Source organism: Sitophilus oryzae, unplaced genomic scaffold (genome assembly GCF_002938485.1).
Source record: "Sitophilus oryzae breed Bouriz unplaced genomic scaffold, Soryzae_2.0 scaffold_1586_pilon_pilon, whole genome shotgun sequence".
NCBI classification, from domain to species: Eukaryota; Metazoa; Arthropoda; class Insecta; order Coleoptera; family Curculionidae; genus Sitophilus; species Sitophilus oryzae.
The window spans coordinates 1,984,546-2,003,639 of record NW_022146265.1 but is presented as its reverse complement, the minus strand read 5'-3'; the positions used below and the strand labels follow the sequence as shown (position 1 = coordinate 2,003,639).

Sequence of the window (19,094 nt, the reverse complement as noted above, 5' to 3'; positions counted from 1 at the left end):
AATTGAGTTTAAAATAAAAAAAAATGAAAATGTTCCAAATCAAATGAAAATATTATCAAATTATTAAGTCCTGAGAAAGTAAACATGAACACAAGCGAAAAAAAAAAGAAAACACATAGGTAGCTTAAAAATTACATCAAACAACATCAACCAACCTCGAAACCAACTTAACTAGATTATTAAAAAACTTAACATTTTCAATTAAACATGCAAATGCCTATAAAAACAACACAAAAAAATATAACTGATACATTCAGCAATATTATACTAATAACATATTTAAACTTCAATGAAAGAAACTTCAAAATAACTTCAGAAGTAAGAACAGTAAGAGATAGCATCCCTACTTATTTAGAAGAGTTTGATTTCGACCGCTAGAAAGTATCAAAAGTCTTTAGCACGTAACAAAAAATATGTATTTAATTATTATTACCGAGTCCCGAAAGAACCGGGAATTAATAATTTAGAGTCCCGGTTCTTTGATGTCTCAAAAGACGGTATCCGGGATTTCCCGGTTTTGAACATTCCGGAAGTGTGATTCCGAAAATGCGCATCATGATTTATAACTGTACGTGAAGTGGACCATTTAATCGTTCATTCAACCATAAAATAATAAACACAAGACATTCAACTACCAGTGCAGATAATATAAAGTTGCACTTTCCGAATATCCCTCGTACGGCTGGTTTAACTTGCGGATGCGACGAGGCATCGAGGAGGCACTCGTTCTGGCGGCAAAAATAAATTTACCCGCGCGGCGCTCCAGTTCGCATCAAGTATTCACCGCTTTTACTACGACCTCGTGCGAATCATCACAAACGCGGCCCAATACGCGACACGGCACATTTTTGAAAGACCTCCCCCACCAACTGTTGACCTTTTCCGCAACCGTTTGAAATTTTCCTTTTTTTCTAAACGATTTAATTTTTCCACGTTAGAACTCTAACCGGAGTGAGTATAGTAGTGTATTTTTAGAGATTCGTCCAACTATGTTGGGATGTCGTTTTTTTAACGTGAGTGATCGGCGGTGAACGTGATTGTTTCCGTTTGAAGCATGTAAGCAACGACGTACGTTGGATTGGTGGTTTCGTTTTTTGCTAGTCAACTTCGTAGGGAGAAAGTTGGTACTGAGGTAATGGAAAGTGTTTACCGTGTCGATTACTTTTCATAGTTCAGAGATTGTTAAGTAATTAAACGGTGAAATATAGACCTTTTTAGGCGCTTTGATTGTTTTTAATTATTCAGCAATTAATAAGACTGAATGAATATTGAAAATGAATACATATCAATAATATTTAAGTTATATTTTTTCTTATCTCTTTTAAAAAATTATTTAAGTGATATATAATTTCAAAATTAAAAAAGAGACTTTATAGTTTTTAAGCACAACATAAAATATTTTTAATTAATAATTTTAATGTATGTAATCATAAAATACTTTATATAGAGGTAGGCGGACTTAAATAGTTTTTTTTATATATATTTACAGATGTGTCAAAAAAGTTTATTTTTATGTAAAGTGTTTGGGGGATTTACTTTTATAATACTAAAAATAAAAGTTTTGTATAAAAACATTATAAATAGATATATACTGATTTGGAAAAAAAAAACAAGAAATATGTTCATAAAACCCATAAATATAATAGTTTCCAGAAAAATTTAGTGATTTATTTTTAGGAAGTTCGAAGTCTAAAAATTGCGAGTTATAGCGAGTTCACTGTTATTTATGAAATATTACAGCTATAGTAAATAATCAAAGCATCAATAATAAATAATGTCAAAGTAAAAAATAATGTTAATATTTCTTTTAGGATCAGCATAGAGATGTGCACAAATAAAGAAGAATAAAAAATGATTTAGTATATTTTTATACAGAATACAAGAAGTGCATACCTATCTACAGTTATTTACTATATAGGGCCTATTTCAGAAAAAAAAATAACTTCAACGGGATAGCCCAATAAGTGTGAGTGGGTCGGGATGATTTCTTTTAAACAGAACACCCTGTATATTATTGCATTTTGCAAAAATATATTTTTTTCATTTATTTATTTATATTTTTGAAATTATTGAAACAAATTTGATAATATCTTAGGACTATGTAAAATGATGAAGAGGAAGCCAATGGAATAATATACAGGGTGTTACGTTTAAAAAAAAATTTCGATTCACTCACATTTTTTTGAGCCACCCTGTGGAAGTTAAAATATTTATATTAATATAACGTTAATATATAATTTATTAAAATTTATTTTTATATTAGCATGGCTTTAATTGATCATGGTACAAATCAACGTTTGGACTTAAAACTATATCTGCTAAAGTAGTATATAACTGTCCAACAAACAATAATAATATGATTTTTCAAAGACATGCATGGCTTTAAATGTAAAAAATACGAAAAAATATTACTTCTTCTTCAACAGCGAATATCGGAAAAAAATAAAGCTATTGAGATAAACAAAAAAAAAAACAAATTATCGCAAAAAGCTACACTTAGATGATAAAATGATTTTTAAATTTCTTGCTTTGTTAACGTACTCCACAGGGTGTTTCAAAATTTTACCAAAATATCAACATTTCGTTTTCCCTCGTATAATTTACAGATGGCAACTTTCATTTTTAATTTAGAAAGAGGTATTAGAAAGCAGGGGCGGATACAGGAATTTATTTTAGGAGGGCCCAAATAAAAAGGAATGTAGAATGAGCTATTTAGGGCGCCATTTTTAACCCAATTTATATATTTTAGGGGGCTGGGCCACATGGGCTCCCCTCTGTATCCGCCACTGCTAGAAAGTCAAATAATTTGGTTACAAAGTGCTTAAAAATCATCAAAATCGGTCCACTAGATATAAAACTTTTAATTTTTTTTCGTGCCGGTGACCGAGTGTATGTAATTTATTTTTTTGTAAATAGTAATAATAATTATGTTCGTTATTGTGTGCATGGATATGAATAAAATAAATATATTTGACTTAAAAACATTTCTGTATTTACGATAATATAAATTGTTGATCAATAATTTGAAGTAGATAGATGATCATATAATTATCAATTTATTAATAACCGGTAATAAACAATTCGTAATTTAAAAAACAAAAGTGGACTTTGTATTTTTTATCAGGAAGTTTTGAATTTACATTTTTCAAGTAATATTTACAAGTAATATTTACAGTCATTAATTTCTGGAATAATGATTAATGGGATATCATCCAAAAAAATATACAGAAGTTTTTCTTCGCGTATAAAAAAAATTGTATCAATTACCAAATTAGTTGCTTCGTATGATATTTAGTAGGAACTCATTTTAAAATAATTATTTTTTATATTATACATTTTCCGAAATATTTATTTAATTATTTAACTAATTACTTAATGAGCTTAAAATAATTATTCCAACTATTTTATCTAATAGACTGCTAATTTGAGTGTGCAAATTAAAATAAATATATAAACAATGTTATTGATGTTTGTTAAATTTGCAATAAATAGTATAAATAAAATTATGTGAATCATATAATTATCACATTTCTTTTCCTATTCGTAAAATAAACAATTAGTAAAATTAACAGATTATTAACAGCAGCACATTTAGGTCAACGGCTATAACCTTGATAATTAAAAAACAATTAATATAATTTCCTGTAAGAACTATTTTTATGTTCTAATTACAGGTCTGGCCGCGCTGGATCAGAATAACTATTTTTGGTCATATTGTACTGATGTAAAAGGCATTCTTACAAATTACCAATTGTAAGAAACATTCTATAAATTAGTTGCCTGGCTCGCAAAAGTAGGCGTATTTTTCAGAAATAGGTACATATGTATAATATGATCGAAAAAAAACGGCGTCAGCGATGGCTATGAAATGAGGATCGTAAAATTATATCGATGTTCATTTCCTGGCCAACTGGACGCCGTTTTTTTTTTCGATCATACAGTATATATAATACCAATATTATTGACAAAAATTGAAATTTTCAAAGTAAAATAATTCGGTTATTCTGGATGGATTTGAAAAACGGTAGAGGGAAAATATGTAATGTTTCTTTTATCCAGATCTACCAGCCCTGAAAATATTTGCACTTATTTAAGACTCAGCCTGTATATTTATAAGAATTGAATCTATGTTGGCAAACTTACAATTCTTTATCTTTAGTACAAGCTAGGTGTTATTGTCACTAATTATAGACAAAATATTATACAATTTAACAATGAATCTCTTATTAATATTAAGCGACCTTGTGATACATTTTAGACCTTTTAATTAATTGAGTTATACAGAATAAAATTTGACACATACGCGATGTACTTATTTTATTAGTTGTTATTTTTTAGTTTATTTATATTACCAATAAGTAATTGGAAATATTATGTATTAACAAGTAATTTCTCAATTTTTTTTATCAAACTACTTCAAAATATATATTTACATTGTTTAGGTATACAAACGATAAATTTAAGTACAAAGTTTAACAGCGGTATTATTACCTTCATATGGAAACTAGAAATTTTGAAACCTGTTCGTCTTCATTTTTAGCTCAATGTCAAAACCATAAATATCTGAATCTATCTGAATACCAATCCGCAATAATGCATACTAAATTGAAAATATTTGCTAAAACAAGGATTGTGTCATTTATTACGGGTTTGACAAGGTTTTTTATTTCAGCAAACTCTACATTAAATTGAAAATAAAGATTTTAGAGCTTATTTAACAATGAATAAAAGTATTATAGGTACCGATCATTTAACTTAGACTCATTAACATTATGTGTTTCTAAGAAATATTTAAACTAAAACGTGTCCTTTTTGTATCCGTATGAGCATTATTAGCTCCAATGATTACTTATTAATCATGTGCTGATGGATTTTAATTACCTGTTGATGGTACTGAAATCAGGTTTGAGCTGAATTCTAATTATCTTTTAATGAAATTTTGAAATGATTACCTAAAGGTGTGTTTAGATGATAAAGCTTTTGATTTGATTATTGGTTTCTAATAAGTAAGTATATAGTCTAGCAATTAGCAATATTAATATTGTAATGCAAATAGTAATCTATACTAATATATAAAATCCTTAAGTGACTGACATACTGATTAATCACGATCCTGCTCAAACCACTCAACGTAAGAAGCTCAATTTTGGCATACAGGTTGATTCTAGGGTGTAGAGGTTCGATAAGAAGGGATTTTTCGAAATTCCAGTTCCTAGAGGGTGAAACCACCCCTCAAATATTACGATATTTTTTATTTAAAAAAGGTTAAGTTTCCGAAAAAACGCTTAAACACGTATATTTTATTTTTTTTATATATTTTATGATTTTTTAAAAATGTATACAGGGTGTGTCGAAAAATCTGGTCATTGATTAATCACGATCCTGCTTAAAGCGCTTGAGGTAAAAAGCTGATTTTTGGAAAACAGATTGACTTTAGGGTGTAGAGGTTCGATAAGAAGGGATTTTTCGAAACTCAAATTCTAAGGGGCTGAAACTATCCCTCAAATATTAAAATATTTTTTATTTAAAAACCGGTGAGTTTTTCGAAAAAACTCTTAAACACGTATATTTTATTTTGTTGTTTTACATATTTTAAGATTTTTTATAAATTTATACAGGGTTTTTCATAAAATATGACCATTGAGTAATCACGATTCTGCTTAAACTGCTTGACGTGTAAAGCTGATTTTTGGCAAACGGATTGACTGTGGGGTGTAGAGGTTCGATAAGGAGGGATTTCTCGAATCTAAAATTCCAAGAGGGTGAAAACTCCTCTCAAATATTACAATATTTGTTATTTAAAAAACGGTTAGTCTTTCGGGAAAACGCTTGGACAAGCATAATTTATTTGGTTTTTTTACATATTTTGAATTTTTTTAAAAATCATACAGGTGTTCCAAAAAGTTGGGTCATTTCTTAACCACGATTCTGCTTAAACTGCTTGACGTAAAAAGCTTATTTTTGGCAAACGGATTTTTCGAAAGTCAAATTCTAACGAGATGAAACTACCCCTCAAATACTACCAAGTTATATAATAATATCGCCATATTGTTTTTTCTCAAGCTGACATAAATGTGAGAAAATTTTATCCAGTTTATATGTTAATGGAAATTCTTGCTTTGCTTTATCATCACCATTACAAATGATTAATTCGACGCGAACGAAGTCGCTGGTACACGCTAGTTAGTAATAAAAGAAAGATTAACCATAGACTCCAAAAATGTTAATAATACTAGGTAACAGCAAAGACTATATAAGTTAGTCTGTCTGCTAGTCTATAATGCCAAATTAAAAATACTAGCACTACTAATAATTAAAAAAGCTCCCACCGATTGTGCTGATGCTTTATCAGGTTATTGTTATAATCAAAATACTTTTGGCATTACTACTGTATATTTGTTATTATTAACCGTGCCACACATATTACTTTCATTATTTACCATAGGCAATTTCTCAACAGTAGGTCATTTCGTAATGTAACATACTTTTGAATTAGTAAAATGTAGATACAATCAATTCTTAATTTATTAAACAGGGTGTTCCTTAATGACATGCTAATGTTTAAGGTGATTCTTGGACCCTATTCTAAGAAAAAAGTTCATATGAATATAGAATGATTATATACTTATTATACCGGGTGCGTCTCAAAAGTGGCTCACCTTTATAACTTCTTTATTTTTCCAGAAAAAAAAACAAGATTTGGTATGTTAGTATATGACATAAATCAGGATTGATTGACGTATTCAATTGTTTTTGGTCACTTTCTGTTTCACCGGAAATGACTACAACTTTTGATTTTTAAATGGCACCCTCAGTATTTTTTTTACTTTCGATAGAAAATGACACTCTGAATAGAATGCCATATCATATGTTAACTTTTATGCTAAAAAGAATCGTATTTTAAATGCTAATCTAGAGTGCTATGTTTGTGTTAAAAACACTAATTTTTAATCAAGGATCCTTGGAAAAATAGATTTGATCGTCCAAAGTTTTTCGTGTCTTGTCCTGGCTGGTTAAAAGATGCCCAAATCGTATTTTTTATATCTCAATTTTTTTGAAATGGAACGAGGGTGGCTCATTAGCATATTTGGAAAAAGGATTTTTTTTAAGAATAGTTTATAGTATAAGAGTATTTATAAAGTCAAAGTTTTCGAGTCAAATTGTCGTTACATTTATGGCCATGGCACTCTAAATTAAAATTTAAAATGCTTTTTGACAAAAGTTGACATATTATGCTATGTAAAAAAATACTTACCTAGTAAAAGTTGTAGTCATTTCCGGTGAAACAGGAAATTACCGAAAATAATTGAATACGTTAATCAATCCTAAATCCTAATTTATGTTATATACTAATATACCAAACCTCGTTTTTTTTTATCTGAAAAAGTAAAAAAAGTTATAGGGGTGAGCCACTTTTGAGACGCACCCGGTATAAAATTACTTAAGGTTTCGGAAATATTTATTTATTAATATTTCTGAAACCATCAAAAACATATTTAATAATATCTTAGGATAATGTAAAGTGATCAGAAAGGAAGCTAAAAATGCAATAATATATAGGGTGTTCCAAAAAAAAACATCCCGACCCACTCACACATAGAGAGCCACCCTGTAGAAGTTAAAATATTTTCCTGAAATACATCCTAATAAATATTTTAGGTTTGCACCATAGACTTAAAATATTTATTTTAAGTCTATGGTTTGCACTTATACAAAATTCCTAAATTTTTTATTATAGGAGCTACAAGGGAGCTACAAATACCCGACGCACTATTGCCGGACCCTGTAAATCCATGACTTGTGACAATTTTGAAGTCTTGATATTTCATTTCAAAAAAAGTTCCTTTTAAATGTTATTAATTACATACTATTAATTACAATTTTTTAAAGAGTTAAAATACAAGTTTGATTCTAAAATAATCTTGAAATGCATGGTGAATCTACCTACAGATAAGATAAGAAAAAATATAAACATTGTACTTTAGTACACTTATTACTTTTACCAGGTAACAACACAATTTGATATGAACTTACTTTTTGAAAAATAACTCAAGCAATATTTATTGAAAAAAAGTATTTTTTAAAAGGTAACCTTAATATCTATAATAGCGTTAAATTACCAGTTATAAACTTTTTAGGTTCAACTTGACTTATCTGAAGAATGGAGTTTGCTGGTATTAAATTTGCCCCTTTAAACGTGTCTCTGGACCGCAGACTCCAAACTTTGGCAGCCGCTTGCGGTTTCATTTGGCTCATTTTCGGAGGCTTTATCTGCTTAATATTCTCGGTGTACCTTGTACTTTTTACAAAATACTGGTTAGTAACCAGCGTGTATTTGCTGTGGGTACTATGGGATTTGAAGACCAGCGAAACGGGAGGTAGACCATCTAAATGGGTTCGAAATTGGAGGTAAGTTCTTTACTTGAGTATTGTATATCTTACTTTAAAATAATTTAAGCTATATTATGTGGACAGATTCATCAAAATTTTGCTTTTCATTATAAATCATTTAATTATATACAGGGTGTCTCAGGCTGAGCGTGCATGAGAAGTTTCCAGAGAACTACAACATCTAGATCGGAGATTTTTTGCACATCACTGTTTGACAACGAGATCTATCGATTGAAAATATTTTCAATATGGCGGTACTTCCGGAAATATCGAAAGTTGACAGAAACTGTCTTATTTTAAATGGGTATCCCCATTTTTTTATTATATATTTAACTTTAAAATTTTATGAATTTTTATTTCAAACACTCTATACCTAACATTAACCGTTTTTGAGAAAACAATAGTGGAGGAAAATTTTTGGATGAAAAAACTGCCTGTCAAAAAGAATTGTATAGCCTAAATGGCCTATAAACGTCAAATTTAGTGATTACCACAGCCACATAAAGAGAAGACATGTGGCTATATATTTCAAAAATTAAATTGTTTGATTCAAACTTCATAACATTTTTCAGAGAATTTAAGTATGTAATAAAAAATGGGGGTACCCATTTAAAATAAGAAAATTGCTGTCAACTTTCGGTATTTCCGGAAGTGCCGCCATATTGAAAATATTTTTAATTGATAGATCTCTCACTGTGAAACAATAAAATGCAAAAATCTCCGATCTAGATACCCTGTATATCTGGTTTAAAATTGCATTGACGAGACACCTTGTGTTATACCGGGTGCGTCTCAAAAGTGGCTCACCCCTATATCTTTCTTATTTCTTCAGATAAAAAAACGAGATTTGGTATGTTAGTGTATGACTTAAATTAAGATTGATTGACATATTCAATTGTTTTTGGTCACTTCCTGTTTCACCTGAAATGACTACAACTTTTGATTTTTAAATGACACCCTCGGTATTTTTTTACTTTATTCGATAGAAAATGACATTCTGAATAGAATGACATATAATATGTCAACTTTTTGACATTCTCACTTAATGAAAAATCGTATTTTAAAATTCAATCTAGAGTGCCACGGCTATGTTAAAAACGCTAATTCTTAATCAAGGAGCTTTGGAAAAATAGATTTGATCGTCTAATGTTTTTAGTGTCTTGTCCTGGCCATTTAGAAAATGCTCAAATCGTATTTTTAATCATATCTCAATTTTTTCAAATGGAACGAGGGTGGCTCATTAGCATCTTTTGGAAAAAACATTTTTTTACTAATAATTTGATACCACACATTTGGTATTTTGAATCAAATTTTCGTTACGAACTATATATTATATAAATATCCCTACAGGTTATAATTTCAAATACACCATATGCTAAAATGTCAAAAGTTGACATATGATATGTCATTCTAATCAGAGTGCTATTTTCTTTCGAACAAAGTAAAAAAATACCGAGGGTGCCATTTAAAAATCAAAAGTTGTAGACATTTCCGGTAAAACAGGAAGTCACCGAAAACAATTGAATACGTCAATCAATCCTAATTTATGTCATATACTAACATACCAAATTTCGTTTTTTTAACTGAAAAAAATAAAAAAAAAGTTATAGGGGTGAGCCACTTTTGAGACGCACCCGGTATATTTAGTATGCCCAATATGACGTCCAGTAATATCTAAGATCTTTTTTAAGTAGCACCAGTGCTTATAGAAATGTAGAAATAATACACATCAAAGATTCTTTGTATCTGTGTTTATTTTATTTTCGCAGATCTGTGACATTCGTTAATTTTATTATAATTCATGTTAATTATTCAATTTCTAATTCATATTCACCTTTTGTTGATTTGTTGGTTAAGTTATTAATATTTATATCTACGCTTTTAAAATACAATTTATTTAAAAATTTAATTTTTGTTCTAAAGAATTAAAAAAACAACACTCAAATTTTAATTAACTAGTTAATAATAATAAACACAAAAGATTGATGAATAATATCTCAAAATTTTTTATTTTCGTATCAAAATATTATGATTTAGACAGACGATATACAAAAAATGACAACAAATTCAATCTACTTTTAGGGAAATTTACTTATGGAATTAACTTAAATTTATTTACTCTTTTATCAAATATAGAATACCTTAACAATTCAAAAATATTCTTTTTAATATCTCTTCATCTGCCATTATACAAAGAGTTGATGAGAAAACTTTTTGATCATATTGTATATTAATTTTACATAATACCAAAAATGTTTCAATTTAAACCGTCTTGCTATATATTAATAATATTTTTGATAAATAATAATGTAGACGATATACCTAATAGAGCGTTTATAATCGCTTCATTAAAATTTTTAAATTTGTGGCAATGAAATTTAAAAATAATTAAACAAGTACACAGTACACTACAATAATAAATAATGGTAAATAATGACTATATATTTTTCGAGTATAATAAATGACTTAATAGTCTAATAGTAAAAAGTATGATAATTAAAATGAATGACAATGATATGGAACATAATTACAGGAACATACATATTTTTAAAAATTTTAATTTGTTTGTTTTAACGTCATTCATTTTAATGGTGGAACATAAATTTAAAAAAAAACAATATTTTTGTGGTAATTGAATTTGTTTGTTAAGTAAATTTTTATTACATAATTGTTATAACTTTTATATTGCAAATAATTAAAAAAAACGTTATGGCCCATGGGGGGATCGAACCCACGACCTTCGCGTTATTAGCACGACGCTCTAACCAACTGAGCTAATGGGCCAGATATTCAACTTGTCTGATAATATGTATTTAAAACAGATATTGGTCGTTGAATGACTACAAATTCACATTATGTAGTAATTCTAGCTACTTAAGAATTTTTATGGCTTAGAAATTAGATAATGGTTGACAATAAAGCTGTTACTACCCATTATTTATTTATTCTAGATGGTGGTACTATATGAAGGAATATTTTCCAGCCAGAATGGAAAGGTTGCCTTGGGTGCAGTTAGATAAGAACAAGAATTATTTATTTTGTTGTTTTCCACATGGAATGTTATCTCTAGGAGTTTTCTGCAACTTTGGTAAATAAAAAAATAATTGAATTTCTAATATAGTCCAGCCGCACAACCCTCCTAAAAATATAAACAGTTATTATTTACATCAACAACGCTCACCTTCTTAACGGCATTTAAGGGACATAACGGGCCATTACACCGCTTTCCCTTTCAAAATATGTATTCTAATAAAGTTGCGATGAATTTTTTACGGCTATTAAGCTATCTTATAGGTACATTTCGCAGTAAAAGAGGTTCTAAAAAGAACAATTTTCGACTGCAAGATCTGTAAAAAAAATTTAAGCTTAAAGTATCACAACACAATTACCTATTCATTTAAACCAGAAACTCGTGATACCAAACTAAAGTGTCAAAACGAATGACAATGGTAGGAAATAAATAAATAAATGTGACAACTTGACATTTTTTACTGCAGAGCTACCACCTGAATCCCTAGCGGGAAATTTAAATTCCAGTTAGTCAGCCCGGCGTTGAATATGTCCATGATTGGCAACAATGAATTTAAAAATCGCGCTTGATTAAGTAACTAAAAGTTTAATTGGTATCGAATATGGTAAATTAAAATTGTATCAGATTAGTTAATTGTATTTTCACGTTGTATTACATTTGTGTTGATACAATGCTCCTAAACACTTAAATAAAATAAATAACTATTTTTTAATATTGTATATTTTTAGCTAGCGATTATGGGGAGTTCAAGATTTACTTCCCCCATCATTCCCCAAGGGTGGTCACGTTATCCCAGCACTACATCATGCCCTTCTTCAGGGAGATGGGATTGGCCCTTGGTGGCATATCCGCGGAAGCCAACGCGATAGAGTACGTGTTGAGAAAACCAGGAGGTGGAAATGTGTGCGTTTTGATGCCTGGAGGAGCTCAGGAAAGCTATTATTGTAAACCTGGACAATACAGGATAATTTTAAAGCAGGTATGTACAGGGTGTACCACTAAGAATAGCTCTCGGCTCTATCTCGGAAAGCATTAGCCGTAGGTCCTACGGAAAAAAAAATATTTATAACTAAAGGGGCTATGAGAAATTGCTGGAAATTATTTTCAAGTTTGTAAAACGGCCGCTAGAGGGCGCAACTGCTATGGAAAATAAGAAAATAGAATTTTTACAGAATTTTGCCCAGATAATGGGTACTAAAAGTAATAGCTACATAATCTTCAGTAAATTTTGGATTTTTTTTATTAAAACCATTTTTTTTTAACCTAAAATAAAGTGGTGGGGGAAGGTTAGATCTATCTTTATTTAAATGTTAATAACTCCGGACTGGATGATCAGAATCCAACAAACAGGGCTCGTTTAAAAGAGCGTTTCTTACTCTATATTATACCATAAAAATAATAATAATAATAAGGATTTGAACGTAGACGCTAGGGGGCGCTTTCTTGCAATTTAACAAACATAACGCGTTTTTTTCAAAAAAATTAAATACGATAGTATATGTAATTTTAGCTGATAGTAAAGAGTAGTGAAAGCTTAAAAAGTCAGCGAAAACCGCATCTTGATATCTTCTTTCAAACCGAAGATATTAGCAAAATTATAATAAATGTCTTTATTATAATTTGAAGTAGTTAAAGTTGTTGGCATTTTGAAAAAGTAATTAAAAGATAAAAAACGCTGCTAAGACTATCGATATGTTGATCTAATAACAATTTGACGTTTATACTATTACGTCAAATGCAACTTTTTTCCAAAGCCTACCATGACTTCACTGAATCATCGTTTCTTGTTCACTGTTATTAATATCTTAATTATTAGATATTAATACATCTGGTATTATGGTATTCTGGTATTTCGTCGATTTTAATTTTCACAATCTAACTATTTCTATCTTATTTTTTTGTTAGAATGGGCACAATCAAGAGGTCTACTGATACCGTGTTGTAAAAATAAGGTAGATTAGATTAGATTCTTAGAGGTGGCTTTCGGCCTGATCCACTGCGACCTTCTCAGATCTATTGTGGTCCTCTTCTGATCCTTAGATTACATTCTCCAGTCCTATCCTTTTAACAAAGTTTAGCAACTTGGAGACTGAACCCTCCATGTAGCTCCTTGGCAATGGCCTATCATTGCCTATTACCGGGAACCGCACATTTGCCAGGCTGTCACACCGACATAAAATGTGTTCTGACGTTTCTTCTTCAGATTGACAGAACCTACACATAGCTTCGTCTGTCAATCCCATCAGCTTTAGATGCCTATTTAGCTTACAATGCCCTGTTAGTAGACCTACTACAGCTTTGACTGTCTTTCTGCCCTTGCTTATCAAGTCTACCGTGAATTTTGGTGAATGTTCTACAATGAACCTTTTCGCCTGTCTCTGCCCTGGTGAGTTTCTCCACCATTCTAGAGATTTGTTGGCCACCCATCGTTCCGTGGCCATTCTCGTGACCGCCTTTGCAACGCCGCAGAAGGGTTCTGGGCCTATGAATGGCATTGATGAGCCTTGCTTGGCCCTTTCATCTGCCTTTTCGTTACCCTTGTGACCCTCGTGCCCTGGCACCCAGGCCAACGTAACAGTGCTACGTCCGCCCAAAGTATTTAGAGCACGCACACAGTCCCACACTAGTCTAGAATTGACCTCCGCGGAGCTGAGTGCCTTTAGCGCCGCTTGGCTGTTCAGTGAAGATGGCCACAGAACGATTCGTTCTTTGTTGCCTTATTATTTCTTCTACACAATAGTGGATTGCCGTTATTTCTGCCTGGAAAATTTGACATCCTTGGATAGGCTTACGTGGAAGGATCTCCCTTGTTTCGGCCCTACTATTCCAGCTCCTACGCCTTCTGACGTTTTTGAGCCGTCTGTATACCAGGTTGCCTCAGCTTGAATGGGTACACCTTTACTCCAGTCTTCCCTTCCTGGTATGGTTATATTAAATTTGTTGTTGAAGCTATACCTAGTAGCTGTTGCATCAATTGGTAATCCCAATACTTTGTCTGCTTTTAGCTCTTCGATTAGCTTCTGGTTTGCAGCACTATGCGTTTGGCTTATGTGCTGCTGACCGTGAATTAACCTGTGCATGACAGATCTGGCTTCGCCTTGTATGAAAATATGTAGTGGTGGTAAGTTCAACAAGACTTCCATCGCATTTGTAGGAGTGGTTTTTATGGCCCCAGTTACACACAGACACGCAAGCCTTTGTGTGGAACTTAACAGCCTTACCGCACCCACTTGCGATGTCTTTGTCCACCACGCCACCGACCCGTAGGTTATCATGGGTCTTACTACCCTTGTGTATAGCCATAGAGTCATTTTAGGGTTAAGTCCCCAGTTTTTTCCACACATCCTTCTGCACCTACCTAAAGAGATGGCAGCCCTCTGTGTTGCTTTCGCTATGTGAGTATTCCATGTAAGCCTTTGATCAAAAAATATCCCAAGATACTTTGTTTCTTTGGCAAATGAAATCTCCGTTTCTCCTAGCACTGGTGGTTTTAGGCCTTTTGGTGCTATCTTTTTTGTAAAATTGACAATTTGTGTTTTCTGAGCATTGACTGTCAGTCTCTCTTGTTTGCACCACTTGTCAACTTTGTTTAGGGCTGTCTGCATTCTTTCTGATATCATACCAGCAAACTTGCCCCTGACCACAATTACGATGTCGTCTGCATATCCTAGGCAATAAAAAATAAGGTAATTAAGGGCTTATTTTTTGGTATTTATTATAATTTACCTAATATCTTCGGTTTGAAAGAAGATATCAAGATGCGGTTTTCGCTGACTTTTAAGCTTTTACTACCCTTTCCTATCAGCTAAAATTACATATACTATCGTATTTAATTTTTTTGAAAAAACGCGCTTTTTTGGTAAATTGTAAGAAAGCGCCCCCTAGCGTCTACGTTCAAAACGTTATTATTATTATTTTTATGGTATAATATATAGTAAGAAACGATCTTTTAAACGAGCCCTCGTTTGTTGGATTCTGATCGCCCAGTCCAAAGTTATTAACATTTAAATTAAGACAAATCTAATCTTCCCACACCACTTTATTTTAGAAGATAGGGAAAAATGGTTCTAACAAAAAAAATCCAAAATTTACTGATGATTACGAATCTATTATTTTTAATACCCACTATCTGGGCAAAATTGATTTTTTACCTGATGCAAGTAGCTCTTATTGAAATTAAAATATTTTCTTCGTTTTTGAAAAATGTTAAAAATGTCAAAAACTTTACATTTTAGTACGTATGCTTCTCTAATGAAACATCTTTATTTTTTTCCTAACAGTCGAAAATCAATTTATATACTTAGATACTTATACTAGAACGTTCCTTTACAAAAAAACACAACTTTGATGTGTAACTTTTTTGAGAACACTCTATATATTTCTAAAAAATGCTCTTAATTAACGTACGTATGCTCAACATTTCATATCAATACAAACTATCGTTTACTTTGGACCATCCGCTTCCTATGAGAGGTGCCACCTTGTGTGTTAGAATATTTTTTTAATAATTTGTTAATAAATGTTTATATTTATATAGAGGCGAGGTTTTATCAAACTGGCCCTAAGAAACGGAGCTCCATTGGTTCCGGTACTGTCTTTCGGAGAAACGGACACTTTCGATCAAGTAGAAGGCAGTACCTTGAGAAAAATTCAAGAAACCCTCAGAAAGATGATTGGTATAGCGCCAGTTGTACCGGTTGGTAGAGGATTCTTCCAGTACTCCTTCGGTTTAGTACCAAGAAGAAAACGTATAGTCGTAGTTGGTAAGATGATCATTTTTGTACTTTCATATATCTGATGTGTCAGTTAAAAAAACCGGGTGCGTTTCAAAAGTGGCTCACCTCTATAACTTTTTTATATTTTAGATTTAGTATGTTAGTATATGACATAGGATTGATTTAAGTATTCAATTGTTTTTGGGGGGGGGTCACATTCCGTTTTACCGAAAATGACTACGACTTTTGATTTTTAAATGGCACCCTCGGTATATTTTTACTTTATTCGATAGAAAATCACACTCTGAATAGAGTGACATATCATATATCAACTTTTGACATTTTCGCCTAAGAAAATTATTATTTTAAATTTCAATCTAGAGTGCCATGGCTGTGTTAAAAACACTAACTTTTAATCAAGGAGCCTTGGAAAAATAGATTTGATCGTCTAATGTTTTTCGTGTCTTATCCTGACCGGTTCAAAAATTCCCAAATCGTATTTTTAATAATATCTCAATTTTTTCAAATGAAACAAGGGCGACTCATAGGCATATTTAGAAAAAGCATTTTTTACGAATAATTTGGTACTACACACTTGGTATTGCCAGTCAAATTGTCGTTATGAACCGCATGTTACAATTTCAAATAAACCATATACGAAAATGTCTAAAGTTGACATATCATATGTCATTCTATTCAGAGTGTCATTTTCTATCGAATAAAGTAGAAATATACCTAGGGTTCCATTTAAAAAATCAAAAGTTGTAGTCATTTCCGGTGAAACAGGAAGTGTTTTAAATTGCACCCACGGTATTTTTTTATTTTATTCGATAGAAAATTACAATCTGAATCGAATGACATATCATATGTTAACTTTTGACATATTCGCTCAACAACAAAATGGCTGTGTTAAAAACACTAACTTTTAATCAAGGAGCCTTGGAAAAATAGATTTGATCGTCTAATGTTTTTAGTGTCTTGCTGGTTAAAAGATACCCAAATCGTATTTTTAATCATATCTCAGTTTTTTCAAATGGAACAAGGGTGACTCATTAGCATATTTGGAAAAAGCATTTTTTATGAATAATTTGGTACCACACACTTGGTATTGCCAGTCAAATTGTCGTTATGAACCCCATGTTACAATTTCAAATAAACCATATACGAAAATGTCTAAAGTTGACATATCATATGTCATTCTATTCAGAGTATCATTTTCTATCGAATAAAGTAGAAATATACCTAGGGTTCCATTTAAAAAATCAAAAATTGTAGTCATTTCCGGTGAAACAGGAAGTGACCAAAAACAGTTGAACATGTCAATTAATCCTAATTTATGTCATATAGTAACATACCAAATCTTGTTTTTTATCTCAAAAAATTAAACATTTATAGGGGTGAGCCACTTTTGAGACACACCCTGTATTTTAATAACATAATTAACTTAATTTGTGTTTTTCAGTTGGTAAACCTTTAGACATTCCAAAAATTGACAATCCCAATCATGAACAAATAGAAGAATACCATTCGAAATTCGTCGTACACCTGAAAGAAATGTTTGACGAACAAAAATACAATTACTTGGAAGATCCGGAACATACCGAACTGATTATAGAATAAATATTGTGATTTTAAAGTGTAGAAGTCCAAAACATGCTCAAAGATTATTAGTGTTTAGTGTTTGTAGTGATATATTGAAATAAGTACTCCTAAATATTTGTCAAAAAGGAGTAGACAACGAACACAAACAACTTTAAGTGCAAGATAAAAAACTTGATTTTTAAGGTGGATTATTTATTTTTTTGGTTTTAGTATAGTATTAGTTACATAAAAATTAAAAAATGGTGTAGTGTTATATCGATAATGTTAATTATTTTTATCAAATTGTTTTATATGCTGTTATTTTTTTGTATTATAGTTGTTTTGTAGTGCATTTATATTTGCTCTCTTATTTTCTTTAAATATGTATGATATACAAAGTGTTTACTAAAAATATGATACAAAGTTATATCATTTTTGCAAACCAGTAATGTTATTTTCTCTTAGATAAAATATATTGTCATAAAGGTACGACTAGACATTCGGAAAACGCCTTTAAAGACCTTCCTTATTGAAATTGTCACCCTATATGTTCTATTTTTAGTATTTTTGTTTTTTTTTAATTTACTTACTAAATCGTATAAACTCAAATTTCGTTAACCTATGAAACTATTTTTTTATTATACAGGGTGGCCCGAACTGTATTCCGGAAACTTCGGCAGCATATTCTGCAGATAAAAATAAGTAAAAAAGTTCGTATAAATGTATGTCCTAAAATGCTTAGTTTCGGAGATACAGGGTGTAGAAGTTTCATTTTTATTTCGATATTTTTTCAAATAATTTCTGCAGTAACATCAATATTTGGATGAAAATTGGTATCTGGTAGTTTTGTGACATGAGAAATTTGATTTTGATATTAATCTCTGATTCTTATTTATAGGGGGCGCCACCTACATGTATTTTAACTGTTTTGAAGAATAATAGCTTTTCATCCGTACCCGTATAAAACTACTGAGTGAAAAAATATGCAATTTCGTGATTTTTTGCGTAAAAAATGTCTCTTGATAAAAATCGCTACGAGCAACCGTTCTCAAGATATTTAAAATGGAAAAAGTCAATACATGTCATTATTGACAAAAAAAAAAATATATTACTGAGTAGATAGTTATTTTACTGAAATGATAAATTTGGGAACTTTTTATTTTTTTAAATTAATCAAATTTTTCTTCGAAAAATGACGATAAAACAGTTTCTCTTTAATTTTTGGCACAAAAACATTTCAAATTTATGATTTCAGTCTAATAACTATTTATAGTCAACATGTTTAATTTATGTCAATCATGACAGGTATTGATAATTTAGATTCCAAATATCTCGAGAACCATTACTGGTAGCAATTTTTACCAAGATACCTTTTT

At 30.8% G+C, this 19,094-nt stretch overlaps 1 protein-coding gene and 1 non-coding gene across 4 annotated transcripts; one reads left to right on the top strand and one right to left on the bottom strand.

Annotated features, from left to right (window-relative positions):
- Positions 1–748: 748 nt before the first annotated feature.
- LOC115879744 (2-acylglycerol O-acyltransferase 1-like) lies at positions 749–18,074 on the top strand. Of its 3 annotated transcripts, none has more exons than XM_030896721.1 (6): positions 749–1,132; positions 8,139–8,409; positions 11,343–11,479; positions 12,151–12,401; positions 15,960–16,185; positions 17,600–18,074. In XM_030896721.1, the coding sequence occupies exons 2-6, from the start codon at positions 8,162–8,164 to the stop codon at positions 17,755–17,757; spliced, it is 1,020 nt and encodes a 339-aa protein (XP_030752581.1). In that variant the 5' UTR covers positions 749–1,132; positions 8,139–8,161; the 3' UTR covers positions 17,758–18,074. The 3 variants fall into 3 exon arrangements, with proteins under 3 accessions (XP_030752581.1, XP_030752583.1, XP_030752582.1); XM_030896723.1 differs by lacking the exon at positions 749–1,132 and adding an exon at positions 7,835–8,006; XM_030896722.1 differs by lacking the exon at positions 749–1,132 and adding an exon at positions 7,984–8,087.
- Trnai-aau lies at positions 11,102–11,175 on the bottom strand. The gene has a single exon. It is a non-coding gene; the product is annotated as a tRNA-Ile (tRNA).
- Positions 18,075–19,094: the final 1,020 nt, after the last annotated feature.